Here is a 12,353-nt window from a genome sequence, read left to right on the forward strand (position 1 = left end):
CAGCTTGAAGGTGCCATGTCGAATACCTCATTTTGCAATTGCCTCTGTCGACCATGGTGCGCGTCTTCCTCGCTTCATCTTTGAGTCTCGCGCTCGCACATGCGCTCAACACGACAGCGCCGCCGGTCCATGCGACGGTGACGGCTGACCTCGATGATGCTGCCGTGCTCAAGCAGTTCCAAGCGTGGCAGGCCTCCCCCGCTGGCCAGTTTGCTCGCAAGCAAGGCCTTCTGGAGAGTGCGGACGTCGGTCCTGACCCGGCTCGGCTCGCTGCGTTCAAGGAGACACTTCTCACGGTAGCCGAGCTCAACCAAATGCACACCAGCGCGACCTTTTCGGCCAACAACCCGTTTGCTGCGATGACCAACGCTGAGTTTGCGGCCTACATCAAGCGCACTGGCGCCGACGTTCAGGCCAAGACGGACCCGGCACGCCTCGAGATATCGACGGCGACCGACTCGGTTGACTGGACGTCGTCGGGTTGCGTCGCGCCCGTAAAGAGCCAAGGTGTGTGCGGCTCGTGCTATGCCCACGCCGCGGTCGCCGCGGTCGAAAGCGCCATGTGCCTTTTGAGCAACCCGCGCAAGCTCGTGACGTACTCGGACCAGCAGCTCACGAGCTGCGGTCCTGGCGGCTGCACCGGTGGCATCTCGTTGCGATCGTTCAACTGGATGTTTGCAAATGGCGTGTGCACGCAGGACGCGTACCCGTACACCAACCAATTCACGTCGGTCACGCAGACGTGCGAGACGACGTGCAGTCCCGTGAAGATCCCGTTCAAGGTGCTTGGCAATTTGGTGGGTGAGAAGGAGCTTGAGGCCAATCTGCGGCGGCAACCCATCGCAACGACGATGGCCGCGTCGAGCGCTGTCTTCAGGAACTACGAAAGCGGCATCATCACCACCGGCTGCGACACAGAGATCAACCACATGGTCCTCGCTGTCGGCTACGGCACGGACGCGGGTCTTCCGTACTTCAAGTTCAAGAACTCGTGGGGCACGTCGTGGGGTGAGCAGGGCTACGTCCGCCTCCAGCGCGGCGTTGGCGGCGTTGGCACGTGCGGGCTTGCGACCAGCGGTGACTTTCCGCAGATCACGCCACCGACGTTCGGCTTGGTGACCGCCCGCGGCGGTGCCATCTACGAGTACTACGGCAACGTGTTCGTTGGCGCCGCGAGCAACAGCGCCAACGAGCAGTGGCGCTACGATGCGACCACGCACCAGCTCATCGTGAGCTCCAACCAGCAATGCCTTGACGCGTACAAGGACAGCGCGTCCGGGCAGTTTCGCGTCCACACGTATGCGTGCGACGCATCGAATGGCAACCAGGCCTGGACGATCGACGGCGCTCGCCAGCGCATCAAGCATCGGACGCACCCCAACTTGTGCCTCGATGTCGACCCGACGCAGAACAACAAGGTGCAGGTGTGGAGTTGCTACGACAACGCGCCCAACCAGCGCGTCGCAATCACCGAAGAAAAGGTCAAGCTCCACACGTTCAACGGCCGGTACCTCGTGAGCGGTCGAGGCATGCCGCAGTTCGTCTCGCTCTGGGGTGCGCCATTTGAGTGGGTCGTCAGCAACGTCGATATGACGTGGCGTGCGCGCTCGGACGGCGGCGGCGACAAGTGCTTGGACGCGTATGAGCCGTGGAACGGCGGCACCGTGCACATGTGGCCTTGTGATGCCGACAATGCCAACCAAAAGTGGCGCTTCGATGCAGCCACGGGCCAGCTCCGCCACGCCACGCACACTGGGTTTTGCCTCGATATGGCGACGACGACTGGTGCCAAGCCGCACCTCTGGACGTGCAACTCGCCTGCCAACGACTTGCAAAAGTTTACTTACGAGTCATTGAGCTTTCCGCAGTAAAAGTGCCATCTCACCGTTGAAAATTATGACTTTGTGTCCATTTTACCCCTGAAAACTATGAAGCTATTCTCAATAAATGACGCGCAGAAATATACGAATCGTATCGTCGAATTGGGCCTCGAGACCACTTGATGCGCATCGTCGCGGTCAGCAGCATTTGACCTTGAGCTGGTGTCGAAATGAGCGTACACCGCGCTGCACTGATCATATTGGTGGCGACCAAGCATGGTGCGACTGACGGCGGTACGTAGTGAAGCTTAGCCGTTTTGAATGCGTAGATTGCGCTGGCCAAAAGAGTCATTCAGTGGTGGCAGGAGTTGGCCGCGGAAGGCTAATTGAGCTAGGAAATCAGAACAACCGAACAGCGGAAGGAAATAGATTCGCGACAAGAAGCGATAGTATAGCCGGGTGCCAACTGCGACGGCCCCCAGCACGAAAGCACACCTGACGTGCAGCGCTTCGTCCACAACGGCACCAAGAGATGGCATTGTCATTATTTCCAAGCTCTCGTGGCTACAGACGGCATTTGCATCCATTTCTAAGGTCCACCCGAGGCCGCTCGCGACGACACGACCAAATCGTCGCTTCGTCCGTGTGTGTCCATATCCTAGGCAACAATTCACTCAATTTCAGATTATGCACTGGTAGTCGCAGCTGTAGCCGCACCAGTGTAATGGGTACGAGTTCAGTTGAGAATTATTAATAACGAAATAGCCTAACTGCACACAGAGCAGATGGTCCACAGGGGTTTGGCGGGTTTTTATTGGCCAGAAAGGAGGTGTGTGTAATGCGCTAACATCTGCCTCAACGGGGTTTGGAGAGTTAGGAGGTACTTATGCTCATCAAAGCGCCGGGTTCGGGGGTTTTGGGGGTAAAGAGATGTGCTCTACCAGTCCCTGGGGTAAGGGGAGGTGAGGGAGGCATGTAGCATGCAAACGCCTCCGAGTCCGGACCATCTGTTCTGTGTGCATTTAGGCCAAGCCATTAATAACATTTAAGACACGACGCGCCGTCGAATCCAGCATGACACTGACAATGCGTGCAGTTGTCTCCAAGTTCTACGTACAGTGTTCAAATCGCAGTGCGATAAGCTGCGAGTACGGCTTGACGAAGGTTGGGCCTTCGCTTCAGGCAAAAACTTGCTTGTGTTTGAGCATGTACCGGCCCCGGAAGCTCTGTCTGGTCTAGTATAGCAGGGGTTACAAGGACGTGTCTCACTGCTATCAGCCGTGGCTATCAGCCGTGGCCCCGGCTTTAGCTCAACATTCCAAATTGGACCAATCCAATCGACGTGCTTCTGCCTGCCTGGCATTTGATTGGCCTACAGCTACATGGTATCGCCACGCCGGTGAGAGCTACGTACACCTGCACAAACCACCGCTTGCCTTTCATTTCGGAATTGCCTTTGTCGATCATGGTGCGTGTCTTGTCAGCTCTGTCTCTCAGTTTTGTGTTCGCACATGCACTCAAGACGACAGCGCCGCCGGCCAATGCGACGGCGACGCCCGACCTCGATGAAAATGCCGCCGTGCCCGACCTGGCTCGGCTCGCCGCGCTCAACGAGACCACGGTCGCTGAGCCTGAGCAGAAAGCCGTTCCAGAGATCACCACGGTCCCGTTTGGCTTGGTGACGGCCAGCGGCGCAGCTATTTACGAGTACTACGGCAACGTTTATGCTGGCGCCGCGAGCAACAGCGCCAACGAGCAGTGGAACTACGGAATATTTTCGCACCAAATCATCTCGTACTCCAACAATCAGTGCCTCGACGCGTACAAGGACAGCGACTCCGGGGAGTACCGCGTCCACATGTATGTGTGCGACGACAACAACCGCAACCAGGCCTGGACGATCGACACTGTGCACCATCGCATCAAGCACCGGACGCACCCCAACTTGTGCCTCGATGTCGACCCGACGCAGAACAACAAGGTGCAGGTGTGGACCTGCCATGACGACGCGCCCAACCAACGCATCATGGTCACGGAAGACGCGGTCAAGCTCCACACGTTCAACGGCCGGTACCTCGTGAACGGTCAGGGCATGCCGCTGTTCGTCGCGCTCTGGGGCCGCCCTATAGAGTGGGTCGTCAGCAATGTCGACTTGACGTGGCGTTGGCGCTCGCGCTACTTCACGAGCGACGAGTGCTTGGACGCGTATGAGCCGTGGAACGGCGGCGCCGTCCACCTGTGGCCCTGCGACTCCACCAATGGCAACCAAAAGTGGCGCTTCGATGCAGCCACGGGCCAGCTCCGCCACGCCACGCACACTGGGTTTTGCCTCGATTTGTCGACGCCGGACATCAACATGCCGTATGGGACGAGACCCTACCTCTGGGCGTGCAACACCCCCGCCAACGACTTGCAAAAATTTACTTTCGAATCGCTGACCTTCAGGGACTCATATTTTTGAGAAGTCGGCGTCCTTTCGTTTTAAAATCGACGATGTTATTTTCCATTGAAGCGCTGCACTCAGAGATTGTGTAGTCGTCCATGACGTACAGTAAGGTCGAACGCGGCCTCTTGGAAGGTTGAAGCACGCACTCCAGCTAGAGAGATTGCCGAGATGCGTCGTTCGAGTGAGTGCACCTCCTCATACTCGTAGTGAGCAGCCGTGAGTTACTGCGTCCAACACCAGAGAGCTTGTCGAGGGGCGTCTATAGCTCCACCTCTTCAAAATGATACTTTCGGATCGCGTCTCCAGTGCCACGTGGCAGCGCCCAGTGCGTGGCAAGACGCGAGCGGCAACTCCATTTTGGCGCCATGGATATAGACCACGCGGTCATACCTGCTAGCGCGCTATCCTCTATAACTACAGCACTGTCGGTGGCATCTACTTCTAGTACCGGTACGCACCGCAGTGCACCTCTGGTCACGGCAGGAGCCAGTGGTGCGCCGCTATGCACCCGTTGCGTGTATGCATTCTGACAGGATATTCCCTCTACGAATAAATTTCGAACACGGTCCAATTGGATTCCACACCTGAAACCCGAGCATGCGCCACTACCGCATCCAAGCGCCGTACATCGCGCCCGAGCAGTACGAGCGCATAAGAACGTACGCTGCTTCTGCCTTCTCGACCATGCTGACGGCCATGCCTAGGTGCATTCGCCGGCGCTGCGTGCAAGGGCCATGGCGAAAGGTCTACGTGCAGCAGCTCCGCGCCAAGCAACAAGCGAAGCTGGCATCGTCGCCGAGCAAGGCCGCGCCGAGCAGCGACGCCGTCGAGGACGAAGCAGCCAAGCGCGAGAAGGCGGCGCAGAAGGCCAACAGCGCACGACTAGACAAGGAAAAGGAAATCGAGGTGCGATCGGAGCTCGGACCAGTCTCGTCTGAACACACGTCGATTGTAGGCGCTCGAGGCCAAGCTCCAGGAGCTCGTAGACCAAAAGCACGTTCAGTTTAAGCTGCTCAAGGCGATTCTCATGGACGAAAAGATGTCGTCGCGCCTGCCGCCGCAGCCGTAGCAACCCAATATAAACGGTGTACGATATTACTTGGACCATGAATAGAGGCCTGCATTGTTATGTACTACAGCTTCCACGGTGGCTTGACGTCGCCCGCGCGCCGAACCGCCGACGACTTTTTCCGGCGCTTGACCTTCTCAAGCACGATGTCAAGCGTCGCCGGCGGCAGGCAAATGCTCGCAAACGTGTCGGGCCGTTCGAATGGATGCCGCGCGATCTCGCAGTAGAGCTCTTCAGGCAGGCGCTGCAGCAGCTACGCGCGCTGAGAGGACGAGTCCGAGGGCGATCGGAGTAGTACCTGGAGCGCTACGTACACGAGACGCTTGGCATTGAGCGGCGGCGACTCGCGCAAATTGAGCTTGTTCATGAGATGCGTCTCGCTACAGGCCCGTTACCACGCAACTCGAGAGGTGGGGCACAGACGTGGTCAGGAGCTCGGTGCGGAGGAGGATGACATGGGCTGCGCTGAGAAGGACGATAAAGTGCACGCCCATGGCCAAGAGCTACGTCGCTGCCTGAGCGCGCAACGACAGCTCTCGCACGCACCGTGTCCCATACGTGCAGAAGCTCGGGCAGCGGCGGGATGCACGCAAAGAAGCTAAGGACGATCGGGTAGGCGTAGATCTTGGCCGTAATGCCTCTCGTCACCAAGTGCTTGTACAGCTTGTAGTCCAGCTACGCGGCCTCGAACTCGCTTCTTTGCGGATTTTTGTACCGTTTGGAGGCAGCGGTCGACGAGGCCGCAGGCGACGTGAACACCTGCGAGCTGTGGCGCAACGTACCGCGGACAGTGCTGCGTCACGAGCGCCGTAAAGGCCATGTACGCGTCGTCCTCTGGCAGCACGTACAGGAAGGGCGCGCAGAGGATGTTGAGGCCTTGGAAATACCGGTACGGCTGGTCGGCCTCGTCGCGCCCATCGTCCATGACCGCGCCCTACGCCATTGCTTGCACATCGACGCGAACCGTTGATGGCAAGTACATATTCGTGGAGGAAGGCGTTGAGGAGCCGCGCGAGCGTGTCTTCAGGCACGCGCCGCGCAAAGCTCGGGTCGCCTCGGAACGTTCGGAACGTGTCGTTGCGAATGTCGTCGTCGTTCTTGCTCGGGCCCAAGGCCACGAAGCGCCGGTAGCTCTGCTTGCGCTCGCTCGCATCGTCGTCGAGGCCGAGGAGCACTTTCCAGACGCGCCCGCGCAGCGTCGATGGCTCGACGCCGGACGCCTCGTCGTCCGACTCCATGGGCAGACCATGCACTATGACCATGCGCTGGAGCTCTTTCAGGCGCTCGTATCGGCATGTGAGGAGTCGGCCACGTTTGTCTACAGACGATCGCATTAGCTGCCTGCATGGTGTCGTCGTCCATGGCATGATGTATACCCATGATCGGAAGGCCGCTTAGCAGTGCCAGGTAGCGCCGCCGGAGCTAAGGCAGGTGAAGATGCGTGGCGCTTGGCGAGCGACGTACCAGCGCATCCGACGGCGCGTCGTCGAGCGGGACCTTGCCGTCGTCCATCCTCCCCAAAGATCGAAACTGAAACGCTAGCAATATACTTGATCAATGTATTAAATTATTAAGACGCGTGGTTTTAGCCACTGAAAAATGTTGGTATTTCATTCACATAATATTGGATATCTATAGCATAAAAACACGCAACATGTGCCAACGCCACAGCTCTGCAACACGACCACCATCGGTGATGGACATGTCGAGCCATTCGATCCTGCAGTCTTGATGAGTGCTCTGCTCCATGCCACAGTCGCACGACGCATGGATGACTCATTGAAAGGTCGGTTGCAAGCACTTCAAGGTGGCGTCGATCTCGCTTTGTCGGAATGACGGCTGCCTCGTCATCTATTTCTTTACGCAGCACCCTTGCGGTGTCGAGCCAAGGACGCCGAGACAAGCATCTAAACTAAGCTAGGTATATATCAAGTTAATAGAGTAGCATATTGTAGTCTTAGCCTCGGACTGTGCCCTTCTTGGGCCCTTTCATGGGACGCTTCGGCTCGTCGTCGTCCTTGGATTCGCTCTCGTGGTCGCCGCGCTTGGACTTGCCTGGTGATGGTGGGCGGGGCATTTCCTTGTAGAGCTTGAGCTTGGAAGCGCGGCGCGGCGTCTCGAGCGACTTTTCTCGCCAGAGGTCTTGCTGTTCGCGGAGGCAGCGCACCCAGCGCTTCATGTCGCCTTCCGAGTCGGCACGGAGAAAGTAGCTACGCGACGGTGTCTTGAGCACGAAGCTGTAGACACCGTGGTCGCCCGTGTCGAAGGGCCGGACGCTCTCGATCGACAAGAGGTCGATGACTTTGGACGGGATCGTGCTGTCTTTCGAGCCAAAGTACTTGAGCTCGGCGCCGTCGAGGGCAAACCAGCGCCGGTTCCAGGACGGCGTCAGCACCTTTTGCTCGTGCTTCATCTTGTTGAGGTACCCGCTGATGCACGCTCCGTCGTCCGGCATCCTTCGCAAGTCGAAAAGTGAGCTACAACGGCAATCCCAGGTCCTTTCCACCAATCACAGACCGCCGTCTATAAATAGAAAGCTTTTTTTACGCGCCAATCCAGCAACCAACGCGGCCGGTGTCACATAGATTCATGCAGGAAACGCTGTCACCAAAATAGCGTATTCGCGTCAATAGATTCATGTTGTGCACTCCGACACGAGGAGGAGACGTCCATATCCTCAACGGGGGGATCATAGAAGCAAGACGCCACTCCCCTTTGACGATGAATGCCACTACCTGTTTTATCACTGTGCCAAACTGCTGAAATCGTTTGAGGTCATTAGCACGCAGCCTAGTCTTGAAACCACCTGAACGACGGTTGGGATATGTGGCTTTCCCATGCATTTGTCGATGCTGAGACTTCAAATACGCAACGTGCAAAACGTGTGGAAGGGCTCCGTGTGTGAATGAACCCGTCAATTGTAAAGCGAGAGGTTGGTTGAGAGCCACACGTGCCCAGTAGCTCGTTCATCTCTTTAAGATAACATTGTACACTAGTTCCACTGAACCCTGTCTACTGCATAACTGCACTCCACCAGTCGAGACCGGTTTGCTCGTGAACTGGTATGCCAGTGGCGCGCCAAGGCACATGTATTGGTGGTCATAATCTGCAATTGGGGAATGCAACTAACTGAAGGAGTGGTGCTACTCGACATGCGCTTACATTGCAGCATCTCGATGCTGGACTGCGAAGGTCGGTTGGAGCCTCGTGGACGCCACGTGCGTCCAACGATCGATGCTTTCGTCATACCGTCAGGGTACAATTCCCTTCTTTTCATGAAAAAATAGTGTGCACAAAACCAACGACGAGGTCCTCTATACAAACTTGTACACACAGCAACCACAATCCACGCAAATGGCTTGGAGCCGACGTGGGCGCGAAAGGGTTCACAAAGCCCGGCTGCGATTGGTGCATTCCAATTCTTCTTTTGACCAATCACCATGCAGTGCAGTCTTTTTGGTATGCCAAGATGACCGAGGTGACGCCGACCACTTGTGGCTGCCTCGCGTCGCTCGAGGTGCTCATGGGCCCCCACACGGGCGCAATGGTCGCGCCGACGTCGAGCGCCATTGCCATCGGCCGCAGCAAGAAGTTCGTCGGCGGCACCGGCCTCCTCCTCGCGTCCGACTTTGACGTCTCGTCTCGCCACGCCAGCATCGCGCGCGACGCCAGCCTCGGACGCTTCGTCGTCGTCGACGTTGGCAGCACCAATGGCACCAAGCTCAATGAGGCGCCGATTGCGCCGCGGACGCCGACGCCTCTGCGCGACGGCGACACGCTCACGACTGGCGCGTCGCTCCTGGCCTTTCGCATCGATGTCGTCTGCGCCGCGTGCGCTGTCCCCACGCCCAGCGAAGTCGACATCGTCGTCGCCGCCGAGGCGCCTCTAGAGCACGAAGAGTGCGTCGTGTGCCATGGGTCGCTCTACGGTCTCTCGTTTGAGGTAGACGGCGCCGCCGGAAAGGTTGGTGATGACGCAGATCATGCGGTGTAGGAGCGCCATTTGCACGTGAACGCGTGCTTGGACTCGCAACCAAAGGCGAAGAAGGCAAAAACTCAAGTCGATCAACCAAGAGCAAGTCGAATTTGCACTGGCGCTCTCCAAGTCGCTCGTGGACGACGAGCTCGAAGCGTCCGTCAACAAGACAATGCTAACACGGGACCTCGCCGCCATTGACGCCCAAATCGCGGCCCTTCAGGTTGGCCTCGCACAGTAGCATTCTATCACTCACATAGTACGATTGTTTTTAGAGACAACGCGCCAAGATCCTCAAGCAGCTACAAAAGTCCGAAAAGCAGTCGAAACGCGCCGCCAAATCCCGCGTCTTGCCCCCCGATGCGGTCCTCACGGCCTTGCATGACTCTAACGACGCGCGAGCATTCCTGTACCCACACACTTTGGCGCTTCCGAGTCGTCGTCAGCCGCGCGGACGACGGTGGCGACCCGCAAGCGCCTCGGGGGCGCTCGTGTGGTGGTCCAAGGCCGCCCAAGGCGACCAATGGACCGCCGTCGACTACTTGGTGCCTAACGTCTTGCCCACAACGATACCCGTTGCGACACCTGAAGGACCCTCGGAAGCAACCGTGACAAGTCCCTCCGAGGCGCCGGTTGCCGAGACAACGGCCACGACAGACGAGTCCATGGAGGCGGCGGTTGTTTCTAGCAGCCCGACAACGGACGAGCCTCCTGCGATTGTCTCTGTCCCATCCCGTGTCGAGAGCCCGTCTTCGCATGAACCGCAAGATGTTCCCACAGAGCCCGATATTTCGATGCCAGCGAACATTGCGTCCATCTTTCCCCTGTGGCAAGATGACGTGGCGTTCATTGACGCGCAGACTGACGCTAGTGCGCTTCGCGACGCTTTGCAGGCGCTGACCGAGACGCGAGAGGCGACGACCGATGTTTCAACGCTATCTGCGCTGCAGTTTTCGCTGCCCACATGGAGGCGCGCCTCGCACTTCTGCAGGCTCCTATTTAACGTTTCTACACCCAACTAGCCGTCGGCTGTGCGATCCTTCATGTGGCGTTCCAGCTCCCGATACTCTTGGAGGACGCGGAGGGCCTTGGTCTTCTTCCTTGCGGCGTCCGGGCTGTGTACCACGCGCCGTGTTGCACTCGACAGTGCGTTCTTGGCGGCCTAAAAATGACATTTGATCCGAGTTGTGCGATCCCATGGACGAGGTGTACCTGTGCGTGGAGCTGCCGCAGCAGCGCGAGCTGCTCGCCTTTGGCTTCGAGCGCATCGATGGTCTCTTCCATGCGCTTGGTCACGTCCGGTGACTTGTCGAGGCCGCCCATGATGGCTTTGTAGCGCTCGTTTAGTTGCGTGAATTCATCCTGAACGCTGTCGATGGCTTTGGACATGGAGTTCAAAAACGCCACTTTGCTGACGGGTGGTTCGTCAATCTGGAGCTCCGTTGGTGCGCCCGTCTTGTACGTCGAAGGACCCTTTGCATGGTCAGTGGCCACAGGTGGTGGTGGTGGTGAGACAGCGTCGATACTTGGCTGCCGGTGGACGTCGGGCGCGACGGCCGAGTAGAGCTCGGACGCCCGGAGCGCTTCTTGTGCGGTTCCAATGACCGAGAACGACGGCGTCGTCGCCGTGCCCAGGAGAAATGGGACTTTGGCCATGTTGGCTTCTTCCAAGCGCTCTAAATTGGTCTTGGCTTTGGTCGGCTTTAACTTTTTCACGCTCTTTTTCCGGGGCGGTGGGGGCGTTCGAGCGGCTGCTTGTGCTTGCGTGCGACCGCCAAGGGCCGTCGATGCGCCTTTGACACCAAGAGTACCAGCCGACAGGCCTCGGTGACTCGCCGCCGCGGCCGATGCTCGACTTGCCGCCGTCGACCGGTTCACGGCGGGCGGCGGCGGCGGCTTTGGTGCTTTCGGTTTGACCTTGGCCTTGGCTTGCGCTTCCCACATGCGCACGACAAGCTTCTCGTTGAGCTGCGAGACTTGAGCGATCGTGCGCTAGTGGAGTACATGGATGTGGCGCTTGGAAGGTTGGCTCGGTCGTACCTCGGCCTCCTGCACACGGCTCTCGAGCGTCGTGTTGTGCGATGTCGTGCGTTGAACTTGGTCTTCGAGGGTCGCAATCTGACGCATTGCGTCCTTGTTGCTGCGCGTGGCTTCCATGAGCGCCTCTTGGAGCTCGTGGACGCGGCTCTTGGACGTTGACGACATCTCGACGACCTCGGTCTGCAGTCGCAGTACATGAGCATCTTGCATGGCATTTTGTTCCTAAACACACCAGGAGGCTCGGCGCACGGCCATAAGGAAGGACGAACCGCAAGCGCATCGTGCTTTTCCTTGTACGAGGACAGCATGTCTTGGACGTGCTCGAGCTCGTTTTTTGTAATCGCGTGGTCGTGCTGCGCCTGGATGACGTCCGACTGCAGTGCGTCCCGCTCCGCTCTACGACAGCATGGTGCATGACGAAGTGGCCTACGGCGAAACATACCGCAAGGCTTCGTACGCAGCACGTGCAGCGTCCTTGACCTGCTCGAGCTCGTAGGCGGCCTTCTTGGTTGCTGCCACGTGCTGGCCTTCGTTGAGCCGTATCTGCGCGCGGAGATTGGCGCACTCGTCTTCCAAGGTCGCGCGCTCGTCCTCGACGCGGCGAATCTTGTCTTGGAGCGCTTTGAGCGCCGAGAGCACGGCCTTGCTGTTCGACGCGCCTGTCGGTGTCGTCGGCGCGTGGCGCAGCGTGGCCTTGGGCGTCGTCGGCGTGAGCGTCGCAGGCGTCACGAGCGAGCTCAGCTTGAGGCTCGTCGTCGGGTCGTCGGCCGCGCTCAGCCGCCGAAGCGTCTCCTTGAGCTGCTGCAGCTCACTCTGCGCGATGCTCTTGGACGTCCGCAACGACTCCATATATCGAAGTACGAACCGTCGCCAAGATACTGCAATATGGCAACTTCGAACTTCGCTGCAACGCTTATAACGATGGCGCTAAGATCTGCGACCAAGGCTGTATGCCACCGGAGGAAGACGTCGAAGAAGCATGCGATCGACGGACGAATAGAT

The 12,353-nt window shown here is 58.4% G+C and overlaps 7 protein-coding genes across 7 annotated transcripts; 4 read left to right on the forward strand and 3 right to left on the reverse strand.

Moving 5' to 3' along the window:
• Positions 1-53: 53 nt before the first annotated feature.
• Positions 54-1,958, forward strand: SPRG_01736 (hypothetical protein; the record flags this gene model as incomplete). The annotated part of the gene is made up of 1 exon (XM_012340103.1): positions 54-1,958. The coding sequence occupies one exon, from the start codon at positions 54-56 to the stop codon at positions 1,869-1,871; it is 1,818 nt and encodes a 605-aa protein (XP_012195493.1). The 3' UTR covers positions 1,872-1,958.
• Positions 1,959-3,285: 1,327 nt separating this feature from the next.
• SPRG_01737 (hypothetical protein) lies at positions 3,286-4,281 on the forward strand (the record flags this gene model as incomplete). The annotated part of the gene is made up of 1 exon (XM_012340104.1): positions 3,286-4,281. The coding sequence occupies one exon, from the start codon at positions 3,286-3,288 to the stop codon at positions 4,279-4,281; it is 996 nt and encodes a 331-aa protein (XP_012195494.1).
• A 567-nt stretch (positions 4,282-4,848) lies between these two features.
• SPRG_01738 (hypothetical protein) lies at positions 4,849-5,388 on the forward strand. Its single transcript, XM_012340105.1, has 3 exons — positions 4,849-4,925; positions 4,971-5,172; positions 5,222-5,388. Exons 1-3 carry the CDS (start codon positions 4,864-4,866, stop codon positions 5,333-5,335), a joined length of 378 nt encoding a protein of 125 aa, XP_012195495.1. The 5' UTR covers positions 4,849-4,863; the 3' UTR covers positions 5,336-5,388.
• An 11-nt stretch (positions 5,389-5,399) lies between these two features.
• On the reverse strand, positions 5,400-6,618 carry SPRG_01739 (hypothetical protein; the record flags this gene model as incomplete). The annotated part of the gene is made up of 6 exons (XM_012340106.1): positions 6,316-6,618; positions 6,051-6,269; positions 5,882-6,010; positions 5,734-5,838; positions 5,634-5,693; positions 5,400-5,588 (listed from the first exon to the last, which is right to left on the reverse strand). Exons 1-6 carry the CDS (start codon positions 6,595-6,597, stop codon positions 5,400-5,402), a joined length of 984 nt encoding a protein of 327 aa, XP_012195496.1. The 5' UTR covers positions 6,598-6,618.
• Positions 6,619-7,237: 619 nt separating this feature from the next.
• Positions 7,238-7,807, reverse strand: SPRG_01740 (hypothetical protein). Its single transcript, XM_012340107.1, has one exon. The coding sequence runs from the start codon at positions 7,788-7,790 to the stop codon at positions 7,293-7,295; it is 498 nt and encodes a 165-aa protein (XP_012195497.1). The 5' UTR covers positions 7,791-7,807; the 3' UTR covers positions 7,238-7,292.
• A 997-nt stretch (positions 7,808-8,804) lies between these two features.
• Positions 8,805-9,348, forward strand: SPRG_01741 (hypothetical protein; the record flags this gene model as incomplete). Its single annotated transcript, XM_012340108.1, has 2 exons — positions 8,805-9,235; positions 9,330-9,348. The coding sequence occupies 2 exons, from the start codon at positions 8,805-8,807 to the stop codon at positions 9,346-9,348; spliced, it is 450 nt and encodes a 149-aa protein (XP_012195498.1).
• A 937-nt stretch (positions 9,349-10,285) lies between these two features.
• Positions 10,286-12,200, reverse strand: SPRG_01742 (hypothetical protein; the record flags this gene model as incomplete). Its single annotated transcript, XM_012340109.1, has 5 exons — positions 10,286-10,473; positions 10,524-11,303; positions 11,352-11,573; positions 11,621-11,747; positions 11,794-12,200. The coding sequence occupies 5 exons, from the start codon at positions 12,198-12,200 to the stop codon at positions 10,330-10,332; spliced, it is 1,680 nt and encodes a 559-aa protein (XP_012195499.1). The 3' UTR covers positions 10,286-10,329.
• Positions 12,201-12,353: the final 153 nt, after the last annotated feature.

Source organism: Saprolegnia parasitica, assembly GCF_000151545.1.
Source record: "Saprolegnia parasitica CBS 223.65 unplaced genomic scaffold supercont2.4, whole genome shotgun sequence".
In the NCBI taxonomy this organism is placed as follows: domain Eukaryota; phylum Oomycota; class Saprolegniomycetes; order Saprolegniales; family Saprolegniaceae; genus Saprolegnia; species Saprolegnia parasitica.